Genomic DNA, 16,233 nt, shown 5'->3' with positions numbered 1-16,233 from the left:
AGTCAGCCTGAACATCATCGCTGTGGCTCAGCCTCTGAGGAATTGTGCTTACAGTAAACCCACTCAGATCACAAGCCATTAAATAACACAGAGCTGGAGTGCTGCAGTCCTACTCTTCGGGATGCTCATAATGAGAGCGAGCCCTGACCTTGTTATATCATCTGTATAATCGTGTAGCAGCTGATTAGTCCCCATTCAGCGGTGCCTTCATTATTAACGTGAAGCAAGGGAACAAATGGTCAGAAAAATGTGTGACATGAGGATAAGTACCACTGAGCCGCTATTCACGGGGAGGGACGCGGTCGATTCATTCGGGCTCAATTGAACGAGTCAAAACAGAGAAACACGGCTTCCATTAAGAACCAGCGCCCTTAATGAAAGGAGGACCTTTCTGTCATGAATATGGAATGAAAACGCCTGTTACAGTATTTGGGATGAACTGAAATGAAAGTGAATTGACCTCCCACAGACACGAGACGTGGTATGTGCAGGCTTGCTGAAGCCTTTCAGAATGCCTTTTGTCTGTGTTTTCTGCTCGTGCTGACCTGCACAGATCTTATTATTTTAAGTGTGTGACTCATCCAATCAAACGCGCACACACACACACGCCTCTTTTCTTTCTGTGTCATTATGTGATTGTGTCCTTGCTCCTCAGCATTTTAATGAAAAGCCGTGCGCTGCTAGTTGGTGCTAATCAATTGAACTGATGCACATGCGTGGATGTGCTGTAAGTTCCAAACCTCCCTTTGTGTGTGTGTGTGTGTGTGTGTGTGTGTGTGTGCGCGCACGTGTTCTAGATAACAGAGGAGGAGATCGAACGGATCATGTCGGGCCAGGAGTTCAAGGAGGACGCCCCGGAGCACACCTGGGGCAACAACGGCGACAGCGACCACAGCTCGCCAAGCAACGGCGCCTCGGAGGGCAACCAGCCGTCGCCTGCCTCCACTCTGTCATCCAAGTGAGTCGTTCATCTCATCCGCTCAGCTACGCGCCACTGGCACTCGCCCCATCTTTGAGATAATGAGCCGGCCCTGACAGTCTAACACCTCGTTCCCATCTCACCCAGACTTTAGTTAAAGTATTCATCGGCCAAAGAATGCCTGAATATGCAGCTCCTCAGGCTCGCTGATGACAACCAAACACAAAGAGCTCACCGCACTATCTGCTGTTCTTGCTTGGAGACGAGCATATTGTCTATCTGCACTCATCAAGGACAAATATTGTCTAGGTACTTGCATGATGGCATTTATTTTAGTCTCATTTTGTGTAAACATCAGGTTTTATCTCAGCAGCCTGAAAACTATTCAGGGGGATGGCTTTTTTTCTTTTTTTTATGAGATGGAATTAAACCTTGCCAGAAATGAACAGCAAACAGAAAGCCTGCATCGCATGGGCTCGTGCACAGGCCCAGAATGCAAAGTTTAGTCTGCAAGTTTGTGAAAAAATGCAAAGAGTTTGATTGGGGATGAAGCACAGCACATCAGGGTGAGGTTAAAGGAGGGTTTGCCTGAGAAATGCAAACCCCGACGTGGTGAGCCAGCGTGTTTTTGTCCCCTCAGTACTAACAAAATCTGGATTACTGTAACCTTTGACCTTTGTGTGCTTCCAGTCGCTCCGCTGAAATGAACGGCTACACAGCAGCCCTGCGGGACCAGTACATTAACACCTCCATGCCCACGCATTACCAGCTCCTGCCTCACCTGTTCAGCTACGCCGCCCAGTCTGGCCTGCTGGCCTCTCAGCCCCGCAACCTCTACCCACAGTCCCACCCTCTGGTGCAGCAGCTGGTGGCTGCTGAAGAGCTGACCCCTCTGACCACTCCAATGCTTATAGAAGAAGAGTGAGTTCATACTCAGCATTATGCATTGTGTAGAGGCGTGGCCAAATGAAAGGAGTGCCGCTGGTTTCAGAAAGCACAATTCTCAATTAGATACAATTAGATACTCATTTTGTAGCAAACAGTTCTTCCCAGTAAACCAAACTTGTTAGTCTTTTTCTAATTGTATGTCGTGAACGTTGCCATTTACCTTGGTAAGTGAGGTGTAGGTGTGTTGGAATAGGAATTAGGCTCTTGTGGAGAACCTCTGTGTTAATATTTTGAGAGCCTGGCGGCCTCACAAGCTTTCCAACAGGAGGATATTCTCTGAATATAAAGTTCATGCCACAGAGAGCTAGGATCATATGTTTTTGGTCGTTGATGCTGACTGCGTGAGGTTTTCTTCACATATTCTTCTTCATCATTTCTTCCACTTCCACATACACTGAAGCATCCCCACAGCATTAATTCCCACCATCAGTGTTCTTGGGCTTGCCTTTCCTTTCTGTGTACAAACACTAGCAGTGTCCCTGTGACCAAACAACTCTGGTTTTGTGTTATTTGACCAAAGGACAAAGGATCTTTATCCAGGTTGTCCTCAGCATACTGGCCTTGAATGAGTCTCTTCTGCAAACGTGGAGCTCTTCTGGTCTGCAACCAAACATCTCCTGCGTTGTGAGCTCTGTGCTTCATTACTTTTTCCTTTTCCCCCTGAAGTCTAAAGTGATTTGTTTTTGGCTTGATGCATTTTCACGTGGCAGCTCAAACTGCTGCCAACGTTTTTATAGTGCGTGTAAACTGGAAGATAAAACACGCAGCGGTTTGTGCTATGGCTCAGTAAAAAGGTCGGTTGTTGAGTGGGTGGGATAATTATATTGACCATGATAAGTGTTTTTTCCCCAAAATAATTCTGTTATTGTGAACAGATGGAATTTATGCTTTCTAAAGGAAGTTAGTTAGAAATGCTCTGCTGACATTTTCCTGCTCTTTTAAAAACACCTGAGAAAAAGTTTAAGTTATTTTTTCTCCTCGTCAGTATAAAGGTCAAAATTTGAAGTCTGGGGAGGTTTCTGATTATCCGTCCTCATTCCTCATTATTTTACATTTATTCCTCAGCTGGATTCAGTGAAACGCTTTAGGAAATGGCCTGAAGTCAGCTGCTCTCTGTTGGTGACAGAGGTCTCATGTAGAATTTTGGAGATTTAGTTGAAGGCTAAGCAGATCTCCTGCGTTGTGAAATGAGGAGAATATAGAGGGACAGGAAATCAGACAGGGAGGGACGTGAAGGCCGCTGAAAACAGGAATAAGTAAACTACAGCTGTGTGTTGTGGAGTGGAATGCTGTTTTGAGCCATGTCAGGTCCTTTTTGACACAATCAGACTTTTCCTGCCCACCTCATATGTGTCCATCCTAACCACGTGTCGTTATTATTTGCTCACTAGGTACAAAGTAACACAAGTGGAGCTGTTTGCTCTGCTGTGCCGTCTGGCAGACGAGCTGCTCTTCCGCCAGATCTCCTGGATCAAGAAGCTGCCCTTCTTCTGTGAGCTCTCCATAGAGGACTACACCTGCCTGCTCAGCTCCACCTGGCAGGAGCTCATCCTGCTCTCCTGCCTCACTATCTACAGTGGCCAGATCTTTGGAGAGCTGGCTGACATCACCGCAAAGTACACGCCATCTGACGACGAGCTTCAGGGGTGAGTGGCGAGTGCTTAAAGAGCAAAAGGAGAAAACAATTGGTTGTTTCGTTTATGAGCTTTAGAATAACTTGAATTATTGAAGAGCCAAGAAAACACCTACATTTACTCCATTTAGTTTATAACTATTAAATAACTCCCCTGTCTTTCTTAGAGGTGCACAGAACAAACGATATAATAGATGGACACTGACGTCGTCCACTGGTTTCTGAGCTCTTGTTTTGAAGCCTTAGGATTAGTTTGTTTTACCATGGCCACCGTGGTTTGAAAAAAACAAACAGACAACAATAACATGTCATGAGGAGGGGCGGGTCTGCTTGCTCATTGGCTTATCAGCATCATTAGCCAATGAGCAAGTAGAACCAAGTTGAACCCTCCTTGTTGAAGCATAGGATTACTTATATTTCCAAAAGAGACATTATTTTTGTATTCAATAAAGGCCAAAAAAAAGTTATCAAGAAAGTGTTTAACAGAGGTCAAGTCTTTTTGCAACTACAGCTATCGCCATCTGGTGGCCGTTATGGCATTTCTGCGTTGACGTGCTTTTACCAAAGTAGAACCTGCAGTCAGCTGTGCTTCACTTACTGCTCTCAGAAACTTGGTTTCAGCCACGGCTGTTTTCTCTTTTTAGGGAAAGAGCTATATGTGTACCCACTAGCAGACAACCGATAGAGTTAGCAACTAGCTAACTTCTAAAGCAGATCTTAAAGCAAAGTCAGCGTATGAAAGACAAGAAATAGGGCTCCGAATGATGGCTTACAGTGCAATTTGTGTGCTGGTATTGTAACAAGACAGCTGTTTGTAACTTTGTAACTGTCATTCAAATCATTTATTCATATAGCACCAAATCACAACAGCAGCTATAAAAACTCTACAATAATAGTTTTTTGTAGAACGTTTTGTAAAACCTTCTTGGAATGTTACAGTTAGACTTTACTGGGTTAGCAACATAAATCAGTTATTACTATTACCATTACTATTGACTAATATTGAATTAGCATATTTCCCTCTAGTGTTATGTAAGCCTATTCCAGTCCTATGTTTGTGTCACTAACAACGCAAGCTAGCTAGCTGGCACAGACAATGACCTTTAGATTGTGGACGTTTTCATATTATTTTCTGTCAACAATAATAGAAATATTAGCCTTTTAGGAGCTTTTGAACCTGAAGCATCTGCAAGCTAAAAAAATCTCCACAAGGCTGCTGATGAGGGCTGGTAAGGAGGCTAACTGTTTAAGCGACAGTGCAGAAACAGCCAAGGCTAGCTTCTATGCCAGCTTTTATGCTAGCTTTTAGCAGTAGAGAACTTCTGAATTACTATATAGTAATTTTGTAACAGAGACCTTGCCAGACACTGAAGTTAAGTAGCTTAACCAAGAAAAACAACAAGTGATCTAATTCTATAGTCATGATATTGATACGTAGCAGAAAGAACTGCCTTCATTCGTGTTGTCTGTTTTGGTAATTCAGCCTCACCCACAGCAGTCACAGTGGGGCTGTTTCACTATAAGATATTAAATGTTTCTTTTTAGTCTCTGGGAGCTGTGCTAATTCAGTGTTTCAGTAGAAATGAGGACAGCAATCAGGAATTCAACATTCCCTCTGCACAGCCAAGATGTTTCACTTTGTGAGCTCATCATCTCTAAAAGGGTTTAATATTTTTCTCCAAGTGTTATTGCTGGGTGAGACCCAGTGAAGTGGTCCGTGAAGAGGAGGACTCCTCAGAGCTGAGCTGTGGCTAGCACTGTCTGGCATGTTCACTATATACGCTTGTTTCACTTGAAGTAGAAAAGGATGCGTGGGGGAAGAGAGGGAGTGTTCCTGTGTAAATCAAACATGTATAATTTGACCTTCTGACACGTTCTCCTAATATAACTCTGCTGCTTCAGTCAATTTGCCCACAGTTTAGTGGTTTTAGACGTGGACGTTTGATTTACAGTGGCATTGTTGAAGTTTGTGAAAGAGATTAGAAGTGCAAGGCAGAAAATTGATGTTTAAAATGTGGAATGAACTTATGAATCTTCTCTTCAAAAAGCTGTGGAATGAGCAGGATGCTTTAAGCACTTTTAATAGATCTGACATATTTCCTCCCTCATTTGCTTTGCCTTGTCCATTCAAGCATGGAAGCTTAAGATAATGGTGCTGAGGGGATTTTTGTCTTCTTTTTTATGTGGATTGTAGTGGGGACAGCAACTCATGGTTTGAGTTGGAGCCTTAAAGGCACCGTCTAGCTTCATAGATCTGCGTTTTTTCAGCTTAACTGACAAGTCTGTGTGTGATTCCTCAGATTCAGCGAGGATGGGATGGAAGTAATGGAGAGGTTGATCATTCTGTTTCGCAAACTCCACCATTTAAAGATCAGCAATGAGGAGTACGCCTGTATGAAAACCATCAACTTCCTCAATCAAGGTAACAACAAAATCTCCAGCGTGTTGAGTTTTTGCCATCGCGACCTTCCCCGCTTGACTTTGATAGCTTCTGCTCCACAGATATCAGAGGACTGTCCAACATCTCCCAGCTTGAGCAGCTGAATAAGCGCTATTGGTGCGTGTGTCAGGACTACATTGAGTCCAAGTACCCACTGCAGCCTAAACGCTTCCCTGAGATCATGATGTGTCTGCCGGACATCCGCTGCATCTCAAGTAAGGCCTCAAAGAACTGTTTAGACTATTATTGAAGACTGACTTTAGAAACACATTTAGATACTCATATGCTAGTTTTTTGAACTTTTGCCCACTTTTGTCAGAAAATGTGATACTATCCAGTGTATTGTGCCACACCGATTTGTATTCAGCCATGAAAGTCGAAAAGCCTCTTTTTCAGTTTCTGTCCTTATGACCTGTGTTGTTCCTCTATGGTGCCATGTCTTTGGGGAGAAACACTGCAATGCCAAAACCCGTTGCAAAATTTTATATTTAATTAATTATTTGGTTAAATTATTTGAGCTAATGGGATAAAAGAAAACATGGCTTTTGTTATTAACACAAACACTATAAAAAGTGCATTCACCCTGTAAGACCCAACCCATCAAAAAATAGCCAGAAAATTCAGATTTTTTGGAGCTGAGATATTTATTAACCCTTATAATAAAATCCACACATTTTATTTTGTTATATCATGTTGTGTATGATTTATTTTTTGTATTCCATTTGACACATTGGGCGTTTTTGGGCAACTTTTTGTTAACAACAATGTTAATTTTAGACAAAAAAAAAGCTGTCCGTAACATTTTGAAATTATGGCAAGTATTGATCATGTTGATGAGACTGAGGTCTCAGAAACTCATGTAGTAAATATGATACAAAGATACACCGGGTTTGGCTGGAAAGCTAGCTTGAATCATAATCTAGTTACTTTTGTGGTTTTACCTCATAAATTGAATCAAACACAACCAACTGGAATGTTCAATTTTCTAGTAATAAATACCATCATGGCCAAACCTTTGGATAAATAGAGACACTTTGCATACATTTCTTGTATTCGCCAATAAAACTCTTTGAAACTTTTGAATGATTGGACGTAACAAGTAATCTAAATAAAAACTGAAATAAATGCTACTGCCAGTAATTTTGACCATGAACAACAAGATGAAACCGTAAACTAGACGTAACTGAACCAAAATCAGCTTCATAAGTTCTAAAAAAAATAAATGGCCTCAGTAAAAGTTGTGACAAAGAAAGGTCGTTACACTTTGTACACGTAAACCTGTCCAAATTAGACCGTCTATCTGGGCGTCTATCTGGGCACACTGCTGGACCCAGCCTCTAGTGGCCGCCAGAGGAACTGCAGCTTTCGGCACTTGGGCTGCCTCCTGGACACGACTGTGACCAATGAAAATGTCGGCTGTACAGAAGCTAAGCTAATCACGAACTAAAGTGCCGTGTGTCTCGGGTTTCTTCTCAGCAAAGCTGGTGAACGTCCCTCTGGAGCAGCTCCCTCTGCTGTTCAAAGCAGTCTTGCACTCCTGCAAATCCAGCCTGACCAGCTACAGGACCGGCCCGTCGCCCTGCGTGACCGCCTCCACCGGAAACTAAACCCTCCCCGACACCCGAGTCGAGGACTGGTCTCCCCTCTCGTGAATGTGACAAGCAGCTAGTTTGTTTTTTGTAACTTTTTTCTTTATATATTTATTACACGACAGAGCTGAATGTATGCTGATTTACACTGTGCACATGCTTCTGTACAAAACAAATGCTCGTAGATGCATTGGTCTTTGGAGTTTACAAGCGTGTATCCATTTTGCTCCATGTGTCAGTGTTGCCATTGTTAGAGCTAGACTTTAAAAGAGTTTATTTTATACAGATGGGGCGCCTAGGCACGCGCGACGAGTGTTTTGAGACTACCTCAGGAAGATGTTGTTGCTATTTTCAGGTACCTTTTCTTACTGTTAAATGAAGAAAAGGTCTAAACCAGTCTAAACCAAAACCCTGTGGATGCTTTGGTACCTCAATCAGAGATGAATGTTCAAAGAAGCTGCATAAATCAGTCTGAAAAACAGTTTTTTGTTACACTGAAAATGCAAAATGAATTAGCAAAAGTACTCTCAGACATCCTACTTTTAGGAGGCGGTCTTGTCAATTTAACATTCCATGAGTTAAGGTGACAGTTGTTGGATCTGTGGGATCATTGAATAGGAGCATACGGGTATTTTTTAACAATCATAGACTAGGGATGTATGGCTTTATTGCAGGGGAAGGGGCGGATAGCTAGGTTTGCTGTTTTTCTTTTTATTATGTTTCTCTCTTGACCAAAGTGTTATGCAAAGACTATATCAAGCGCCCGCTGATGGGTAGGGAGCTGACAGCTCAACAAAACCCTTTTCTTATCCATGAAGGATGAGGATAAGAAATGAATCAGTCTGTTTCAGAGGCAAGACGCTCTGCAGGACAGAAAAGTTCCACATTTCATTGCAAACATGCGCGTTTTCTCGCGTGCACACATATGCACAGAGCAGACATGATGGCTCTCATTTTTTGCTCTTCATTGCCAAGGAAGATGGTGCACTTTCGCTTGCTCTCGACACAGCATATCTGGCTGTATGTGATTAAAAATGTGCGAGCTTCACGGGTGAAAGCGACATACATCGATCAGCCACAACATTGAAATATCGGGGAAGTTTCTGATGTATTGGGACATTTGGGTCTGTCAGCCCATCTGTGGTCTCTGGCAGTGGCTCATGTCATGGATAACGCTTCCTGCAGACTGAATTTTGAGCTTGGTTCGATTTGAGGACAAACCACGCTTTCCCATAGTCCTGGGGGAGACAGTTGGTACTGGGGCATGCCATCATTTTTAACAAACACCACTTTACTGATAACCCAAGCTTAGGGTTGGGTTTTTGCTTTACTCACAATTGAAACAGGCCCATAAATTTTAATTTTAATACATTTTAGCCTTGGGGAAGGATTTTTATTTGGGTGGTTGGATGTTATTGTAACCCTAACCCTATATGGGTTGGCTCCACATTAATCCCAGCACTCAAGCTCTCCCAGCAGAGCTTTGCATAGAAACAAAGTAACGATTACTTTTCTCTTCACCTGTCCGTGGTTTTAATGTTGTGGCTGCTTGGTGTTGCCCATCTTAGTGGAACCCACTGAAACCAACCATTTAAAAAATCAGTGTTTATTGATCGATCAGTTTTGCTTAAGAGGTTAATTTAGATTTTTCAAACAAGTTGTTGAATTTCAAAGTTCTATTGGCCAGTTTTGAATGGCAATCAAACGTTTTTAGATGTAGAATGTAAATCAGACCACACTTGGTTTCCACGGGCATCAGACCGCGTGGACATCCAGCTACGGTCCGACTGTTTTTAAATGAGATGAAAGTGAAAATACCATTTATGCAGAACTGGCTTAAAGTTGAACGTCTAATCACTTTAATCCAGCCGTAAGTGGACTCGGTGTGATCGACTAGGGCTTTACCTCAATCAGTTTAGGCCAGGTTTGGAGAATTTTAGGGGATGTACCCCTGGCTTGCATACCCACAGATATGCACGTTGTTTTAAAAAGTGTAGCCATAGAGAAATGGTCTTTATTTTTAAAGTGTGAGATGATCTTTTCTGACCACTTGAAGTGTCTTTTCTGGCAACTTCACGATTTGCGTCATTTGAAATGCAGACAAAATGCAGTCCCCGCAACAACTCCCTTTTTTGCACACGACAGTGAGGTTTGGAGACCTTAACCCTTGATCTTGGCCACTGCCCACCCAATGTGTTCCTCTCTCAGGTCCCTGCTGACCTGGATATATACAGGGTAAAGTGAGTGTTATGTATTGCATTCAGGAGTTCGTCAGTGACCATACTGATGTACTTGTAGTATTAGTAGATGTAGCTTCCAGGACATTGTAGGTCCTGTTGTAGAAAGGTGTTTTTGTTTTTTGTTGTTTCAACTTTATTTCCCTCAAGGTCCCCACCCCACCCACACTCCCCTTCATTCAGGGAAAGTAGAATTAGTTTGCAGGGCAGGTTTTCTAAAACTCTCAGCATTGATGACGGACGAAGCAAAAGGCATCTTTCCAATGTCACGGCTTCCCTCCCATTGTGCGCAGCCCTAACAAAACCACCAGTCCAATCCAGCGTTCCTTCTTGAAATGCTTCAGTTAGCCTCTTTTTGTCTTTTGAGTTTTTTGAATGTTTTAATGTACCTTTTGTAGTTTATAATTAAGAATGTCTTTTTAGCTTTTTTGGGTTTGATTTGGAGTGAAGACAACACCTATCATTTTCTAAACTTTGGCTGATTTCTTCATTATTGTTGTTGACGTTCACTTGTTCACTGTGTTCATTAAAGAAAGTATTACTCAGGCTTTGTCAGCAATGCTTTACATGCATGCTGCTGACATTTTGGATCTGTTTCTGTAATCTTGGAATAAGTTTAAACCTCAAATGTTGTGCTGTGGAGCCGTCTCTGGAGACAAAAGCCTCATGTTCATCCATCAGGTGACCAGCACACCACACAGGGGTAGGGTTACGTTTGAGTCACGTGCCAGACGAGCACAGTTTGATAAACTCTTAGGTTCCAAAGTTAATCTTTGGGTGGAATAGATGTGAACCTAACCGTTACCATGGTAACCAGGTTACCATGCACCTGATCACCGGTGAACCACTTGGGTCCACATTTTCAGAAAGTCTAAGATGTTTAAATTCTTCAGTTTTGTTTCAGGTGTTTCAGGTTGTATAAAAACAGCTCGACCAAACCCTGATCCTCCATGGGTCGCTGGCTAACTGCTGGATGTTCAGATTTTGCAGAGATGAACAAATCCATTTAATGTTGCCTTTAGCGGTGCTGAAATGTTTGGCTTTTAGCTTGAGATAGCTGCCTCCCTCCCAAACAACTGATAGTGTTATGTTTTAAAAAAAATCTCCTTCATTGGCTACATGTAGAGGCAGCATTCCTCCACATGTATTAACTCTGAAAACATTAAACCAAACTATCTGACAATATTACATTATCATGTAGCTTTGGTGAATCAACCCTTTAGATCACAATATCTCAGGACACGTCTATGTACCAAAGGTCTCAGTGTGATGAAACGGTTCAAATCCCCTTAAACGCTGCTCAGAGACCCTGTCAGACTGTCCCATGTGTCTGTGCAACACTGCCAGAAAAACAGCAAAATGACTGGAGGAATGCACTGATCACACTGAGATCTGACAGTGGAGCAGGATCTGAGGGGTTTCTCCTTTAATGTGATGCCAAACAATATCTGCTTATCAACAGTGAATCCCACTGCAGCCACCTTTACTGGCAGCACTCTCACTTGTTAAACGTTACAGTTTGATACACGCACGCTGGTGTTCTTTTTTTCACTTCCTGTGTTTGTATTGGTTGTGTGCAGACAAAGGGATGTGTCATTTCTAAACTACCTCTGTATTTTTCACAGTGTTACTAATGTCAAACACGTGTTTTTCTTATTTATTGGTTTCATAACACCAATGTTTTTGTTGACCTTACAGAGGCATGTGAACCACCAACACTTGTTTTCTTCTTCGTTGCCTTGTATTCCTCTCTACCTCAGGTACTTTTAGGGACCCTCTTCCTCCTTTCTTTCTTTTTTTTAAATGTGCTGTTTCATGTTAAATTAGCATCATCTTATATTTCACTCCTACCCTGTTATCAAAACTCACATACCAAAGATGAAAGAATGTCAATGACAATGTCAGTGCACTGATTAAGCATTCATGTGATATGTTCTGGCTGAAGTTAACCAGTGTTGCATTTTTCCATGTTGACCTTATCCAAATATGCCTCATTATCTGTTGAATGGCTGTTTGCTGAATTCGCCATACCATGATATGCCTGTGTGTGTGTGTGTGTGTGTGTTTGATTGTTGTTCGTTGGTGAAGCACATAACACACTCAGTATTATACCCCAGCAGCCGGTGCTGCATGTGATCAGTTGTCAATCGCAGGATGTAACCGTGGTCAGGTTGACACTTCCTCCTGTTTACTCACTCGTGTAACCGTAACACTGTGACCACAGATGGACGGACCGCTGTGGTGTGAGCACTGGGGCTGGACACAGGACGACACCCAGGCTCAGCCTTTAAAGTCGCTGTCCTGTTGTTAATGGCCTTTAACGCCATCAACTCATTTGTAAGTGAGACGTTCAAAAGACTCACTTTCCCACAGAAACAGCTTGTATTCACCACACTTTCTATAGAATGCTCGTCCACTCCCTCTAGTTTTTATCTAATTTGCTTTCCCTTGTAACTAGAAGAACAGGAAAGTGGGTGTGGCTTCTAAACCAGAGCCAGAGATGACCATTTTAGGGATTCCTGTTCAAACTGACTTCATACATGTTGGTGGGCCTGAAGCATTGTGTTTTTACGCATACACACACACACACATATAGACATTTAGGCCCATATTGCTTGTCCTGGATGGAGCACCATCCCCTAATTCCCTGTAACTGAAAACACTATAGACAGAACAGCAGGTGTCCAGCTGTCAGAGCTTTGTTACAGGCACACGAGGAGCACACCGGCAACATATCTCAGGGAACAAACGGATTCATACACAGTCATCAGAAACTGAAACGCCATTTATGTTTTTTCTCTTCAGAAATCTCTTGTCTGCTCTTGTTACTTTAACTACCTGTGAAGAATGTGATCCATTATGTGTTAAAAGCATGTTTAGAATGTGTTAGGACTTGAAACAAAATAAATGTGAACATAATGCAAGTGCACTCGGGCTGGCTTCCAGTTTCTCGCTGTCCGACTCTTGGCTTTTCTACGGGGAAGATGATAGAAACTAATGAGACCGTGTTCCATTCAGTCACTGATAGGCAGAAGGTCTGCCGTTAAAAGCTGAGAGGACCGGAATTTGGATGCGTTTGTCCCTGACCTTCTGCTTCGTGTACTCCAATGTGTTATTCACAGTGAGATAGTATCATTAGGATAAACACAAAGTGTGTTTCAGCCTGGAAAGGAGTTGTCTGCTTTAAACATGCCAGGTCTGCTCATTTACTGCAAGTCATGGCAACAAATAAACTTATTTTTTAAACACTCTTCAAATATAATGTGCTGATAAGAATAATTTGCCTGCCGTTGTTTCATAAAGGCAGCTTTAAAATATTTCTTATCCATTCGGGTGCTCTAAACAGTTGGCATTTTAAATAAGCATTCTGGATAATAACTGAACCCCCCTAACTTTAGGGGGGTGCACACTGAGATTCACCCGAACGTCATTTGCATGTCATTCCAGATTAATTTATGGTCTTAGTCACTAGTTTCAAGTGTTACTGAATAAAATATTAGATTTTTGAAATGATGTTCCCCACTGGAGTTGGTAATATTTAATGATTGTGTACTACAGTTTCACAGTCAGAGCCACCCGCCATTCATGACGTGTGGTTTCAGATGGTGATGACAAAAGCTCATAGTTTGAGCCTGAGTGTGCTGATCACACTGAGCTCCATTTCACTAAAGTTCGACTCTTTCATTACCACACAGCACTGGAGTAGGTGTTAAAAGAAATGATTTTAAATACTAATCTGTCACAACATAGAGAGTTCTGAACCATCGTGGCAAAAACATGGCGATGTCTGGCATATGGATTTTGACAGACTGTCCTGGGTTACAGCAGAGGTCCCCAACCACCGGGCCAAGGACCGGCATCGGACTGTGGGTCATTTTGTACCGGGCTGCAAAGAAACAATACACTTGTTTTATTTTCATTAGTCTTTGGGGTATTTCATTTTTCAAAAAATGTCACTTCTGCACTGGAGTATTTAGTTTACAGTTTACACACACACACACACACACACACACACACACACACACACACACACACACACAGGTCCTGGCCTCTCAGGGACCAGGCTTGTTCCTCACATTGGAGTTTGCAGTTTGTGGTTCCTGAGCTGTTTGAGAACAGTTTACACAGTATGTTAGACAATAAAGAATATAGATGTTAAAAAAAAAAAAACTAAAACAAAACATAAATTATGGTCCAATTAAAAGCTTCATACAGTACAGATATAAGATATAAACTGCTGTTGACTAGCATATGCATTGTAACAAACAGGGCCTCAGTGGACGAAGCATACACAGCCACAAATCAGCAAAACCTTCTTCATGTATTCTCCACACTTTGACACAGGCACAATCTGGGTTACCAGAAGATCACAACAATAGTGAACTGGCAAGTTTTTCATCCTTACAAATGTAGCAACAGGCTTTCCAACTGTACAGGATTTATTGTTACAACAATGATCAAACCCAAATTTTCTTACTTTTTTTGCTAAGCTTAGTAGACCTCTACAATCTTTTACCAAGTTATATTAGACTGAAAACATAGCTCACAGGATACCACCATTAATGTTTCTATTTAAAATGTATCATCACTTATAGTGTCATTTGCAACACTTTGTAGAATAAAAGTAATGTAAAATAAAGCAGTTTATTATATTCACCTTTAGCACTCAGTAATCACATTTTTAAAATTATAATATTACAATAGGGGGCAAATTTCTCTGTAAATTGATCCGTTACAAACAAACCTCAGTAACTCCTGCAGCATTTTACTTGATCTTATTTTATCGTACTGTTCCTTTATGATTGTCTAATGATGGGAAATAAAGCCCCAGTGTCCTGTCGGCTTCTTGTTGTGTCGTGACTTGGACTACATCTTATGTAAACTGTACAGCAGATGCAACCACGTGGTCAGATGTGGTTTGATTACAGTTTATGGTATAGTTTTCATCTAGGGATCAACAGATGATCCTGTAATTACATGCATCATCCTCTAAGCTCAGTGGCACTATTTAAAGCGATATGGTGATGTCATTTGGTATATCACAACACTACATTGCCAAAATTGTTCACTCATCCATCGAAATAATGAAATTCTGGTATTCCAGTAATTTCCATGGCCACAGGTTAATAAAATCAAGCACACAGGCATGCAGACTGCTTCTATAAACATTAGTGAAAGAATGAGTCGCTCTCAGGAGCTCATTGAATTCCAGTGTGGTGCGGTGACAGGATGCCACCTGTGCAACATGTCCAGAAATTTCCTCACTACTAAATATTCCACAGTCATACTGGCATTAAAACAAAGTGGGAATGTTTGGGAATGTTCTCTGGGTACCTCAGCTTTGTGCCACTGCTCACAGACATGCATGTTACACTAACTGGTGATTCTAAATTGACCATAGGTGTGAATCGCCATCTCTCTATGGTGACCCTGTGAGAGACTGGCAACCCATCCAGGATGTACCCTGCTTCTTGTCCCATAATAGCTCTAACAGGCTCTAGTCCCCATTCTAACCCTGAATTGACAAAGGGTCAAATAATTCAGCAAGGAAGGTGTACAGAAATGCCATCCAAACACATCCAGTGCAGCAAGATGCAGGTGCTTCTCAGCATATATGAAAGAATAAAAGATGGGGAACACAAAATTTAAAAAGAAGAGAAACTCACCAGCCAGCCCTCTGTAAAGTGACTGGTACTTATACCTTTGTACTCAGCTGATCACTCAAAGGACTTGCTACTAAGTCTCATTCACACACATTCATACAGTGCCTAAGCGGTTTGTAATTCTTCTCTGGGGCTCATTACACTGCCCAAGAAGTTAGGGATCGATTCACCGACCTAGCACTTTACATTCAACCTACTTTAAAAATATTCTTAATGTTTTGTTCCTGAATCGGGCACATGTTAAAGTGCACACACTCATGCACACAGGTCATCTTGTCAGTGAGTGATGGTTCTAAGTGGGGCTGCTGATTGCATCATGAGCGCAGAGCAGGCTGGAGGTCCAGGAGACATCGCTTTATCTCCTCAAGGCTGATGGAGTGGCTTTTAACAGGTTGTCCTAACCCTCCTACCCCCAACCGCCCGCCACCCCAACTAGCCTCTAATCAGATCACAGCTAGTCAAGGCTGCCGATTCCCTTGGGCACAACACCACCACTGACAACTGGAGGGCTCGGGTGGTGGGGGTGTGACAGGATGGATTTCAGACATGATTATGTAAGAGCCCAGAACCTGAGGCTTACTATCTGCAGGAGATAACCATCTTGCAGCAAAGGCGTGTTTATTTGCCTCGTGTGTTGGTGTTTCTGGTCTCACCTTGGCACACAGCATCACACGCTGCCCTTCACAAATGCTAGCCACTGAGATTGTGTTATCTGTACCACAGTCCAACATCCTCTCTCTTTGATAAAACACATAGATGTTTTACACAGTGATAAGATTCCTGGCCTGGAGCCCTCAGTTGTAC

General features: G+C 42.2%; 1 protein-coding gene and 1 long non-coding RNA gene across 5 annotated transcripts in view; one reads left to right on the top strand and one right to left on the bottom strand.

Moving 5' to 3' along the window:
- nr6a1a (nuclear receptor subfamily 6, group A, member 1a) overlaps positions 1–12,693 on the top strand; it is a 134,584-nt gene extending 121,891 nt beyond the window's left edge. For all 4 annotated transcript variants that reach the window (XM_005472894.4, XM_005472895.4, XM_005472893.4 and 1 more), the window contains 6 exons: positions 798–958; positions 1,610–1,840; positions 3,259–3,513; positions 5,801–5,922; positions 6,003–6,155; positions 7,417–12,693. In XM_005472894.4, coding sequence (XP_005472951.1) covers positions 798–958; positions 1,610–1,840; positions 3,259–3,513; positions 5,801–5,922; positions 6,003–6,155; positions 7,417–7,547 — 1,053 coding nt within the window. In that variant the 3' untranslated portion in view covers positions 7,548–12,693. The remainder of the gene's footprint in view (positions 1–797; positions 959–1,609; positions 1,841–3,258; positions 3,514–5,800; positions 5,923–6,002; positions 6,156–7,416) is intronic.
- LOC112841811 (uncharacterized) lies at positions 3,356–4,723 on the bottom strand. The gene is made up of 2 exons (XR_003213197.1): positions 3,617–4,723; positions 3,356–3,527 (listed from the first exon to the last, which is right to left on the bottom strand). It is a non-coding gene; the product is annotated as an uncharacterized LOC112841811 (long non-coding RNA).
- Positions 12,694–16,233: the final 3,540 nt, after the last annotated feature.

The sequence above is a fragment of the Oreochromis niloticus genome, linkage group LG12, assembly GCF_001858045.2.
Source record: "Oreochromis niloticus isolate F11D_XX linkage group LG12, O_niloticus_UMD_NMBU, whole genome shotgun sequence".
In the NCBI taxonomy this organism is placed as follows: Eukaryota; Metazoa; Chordata; class Actinopteri; order Cichliformes; family Cichlidae; genus Oreochromis; species Oreochromis niloticus.
Note: the sequence above shows the minus strand (reverse complement) of the source record. Positions and strands in the feature narration are given on the sequence as shown.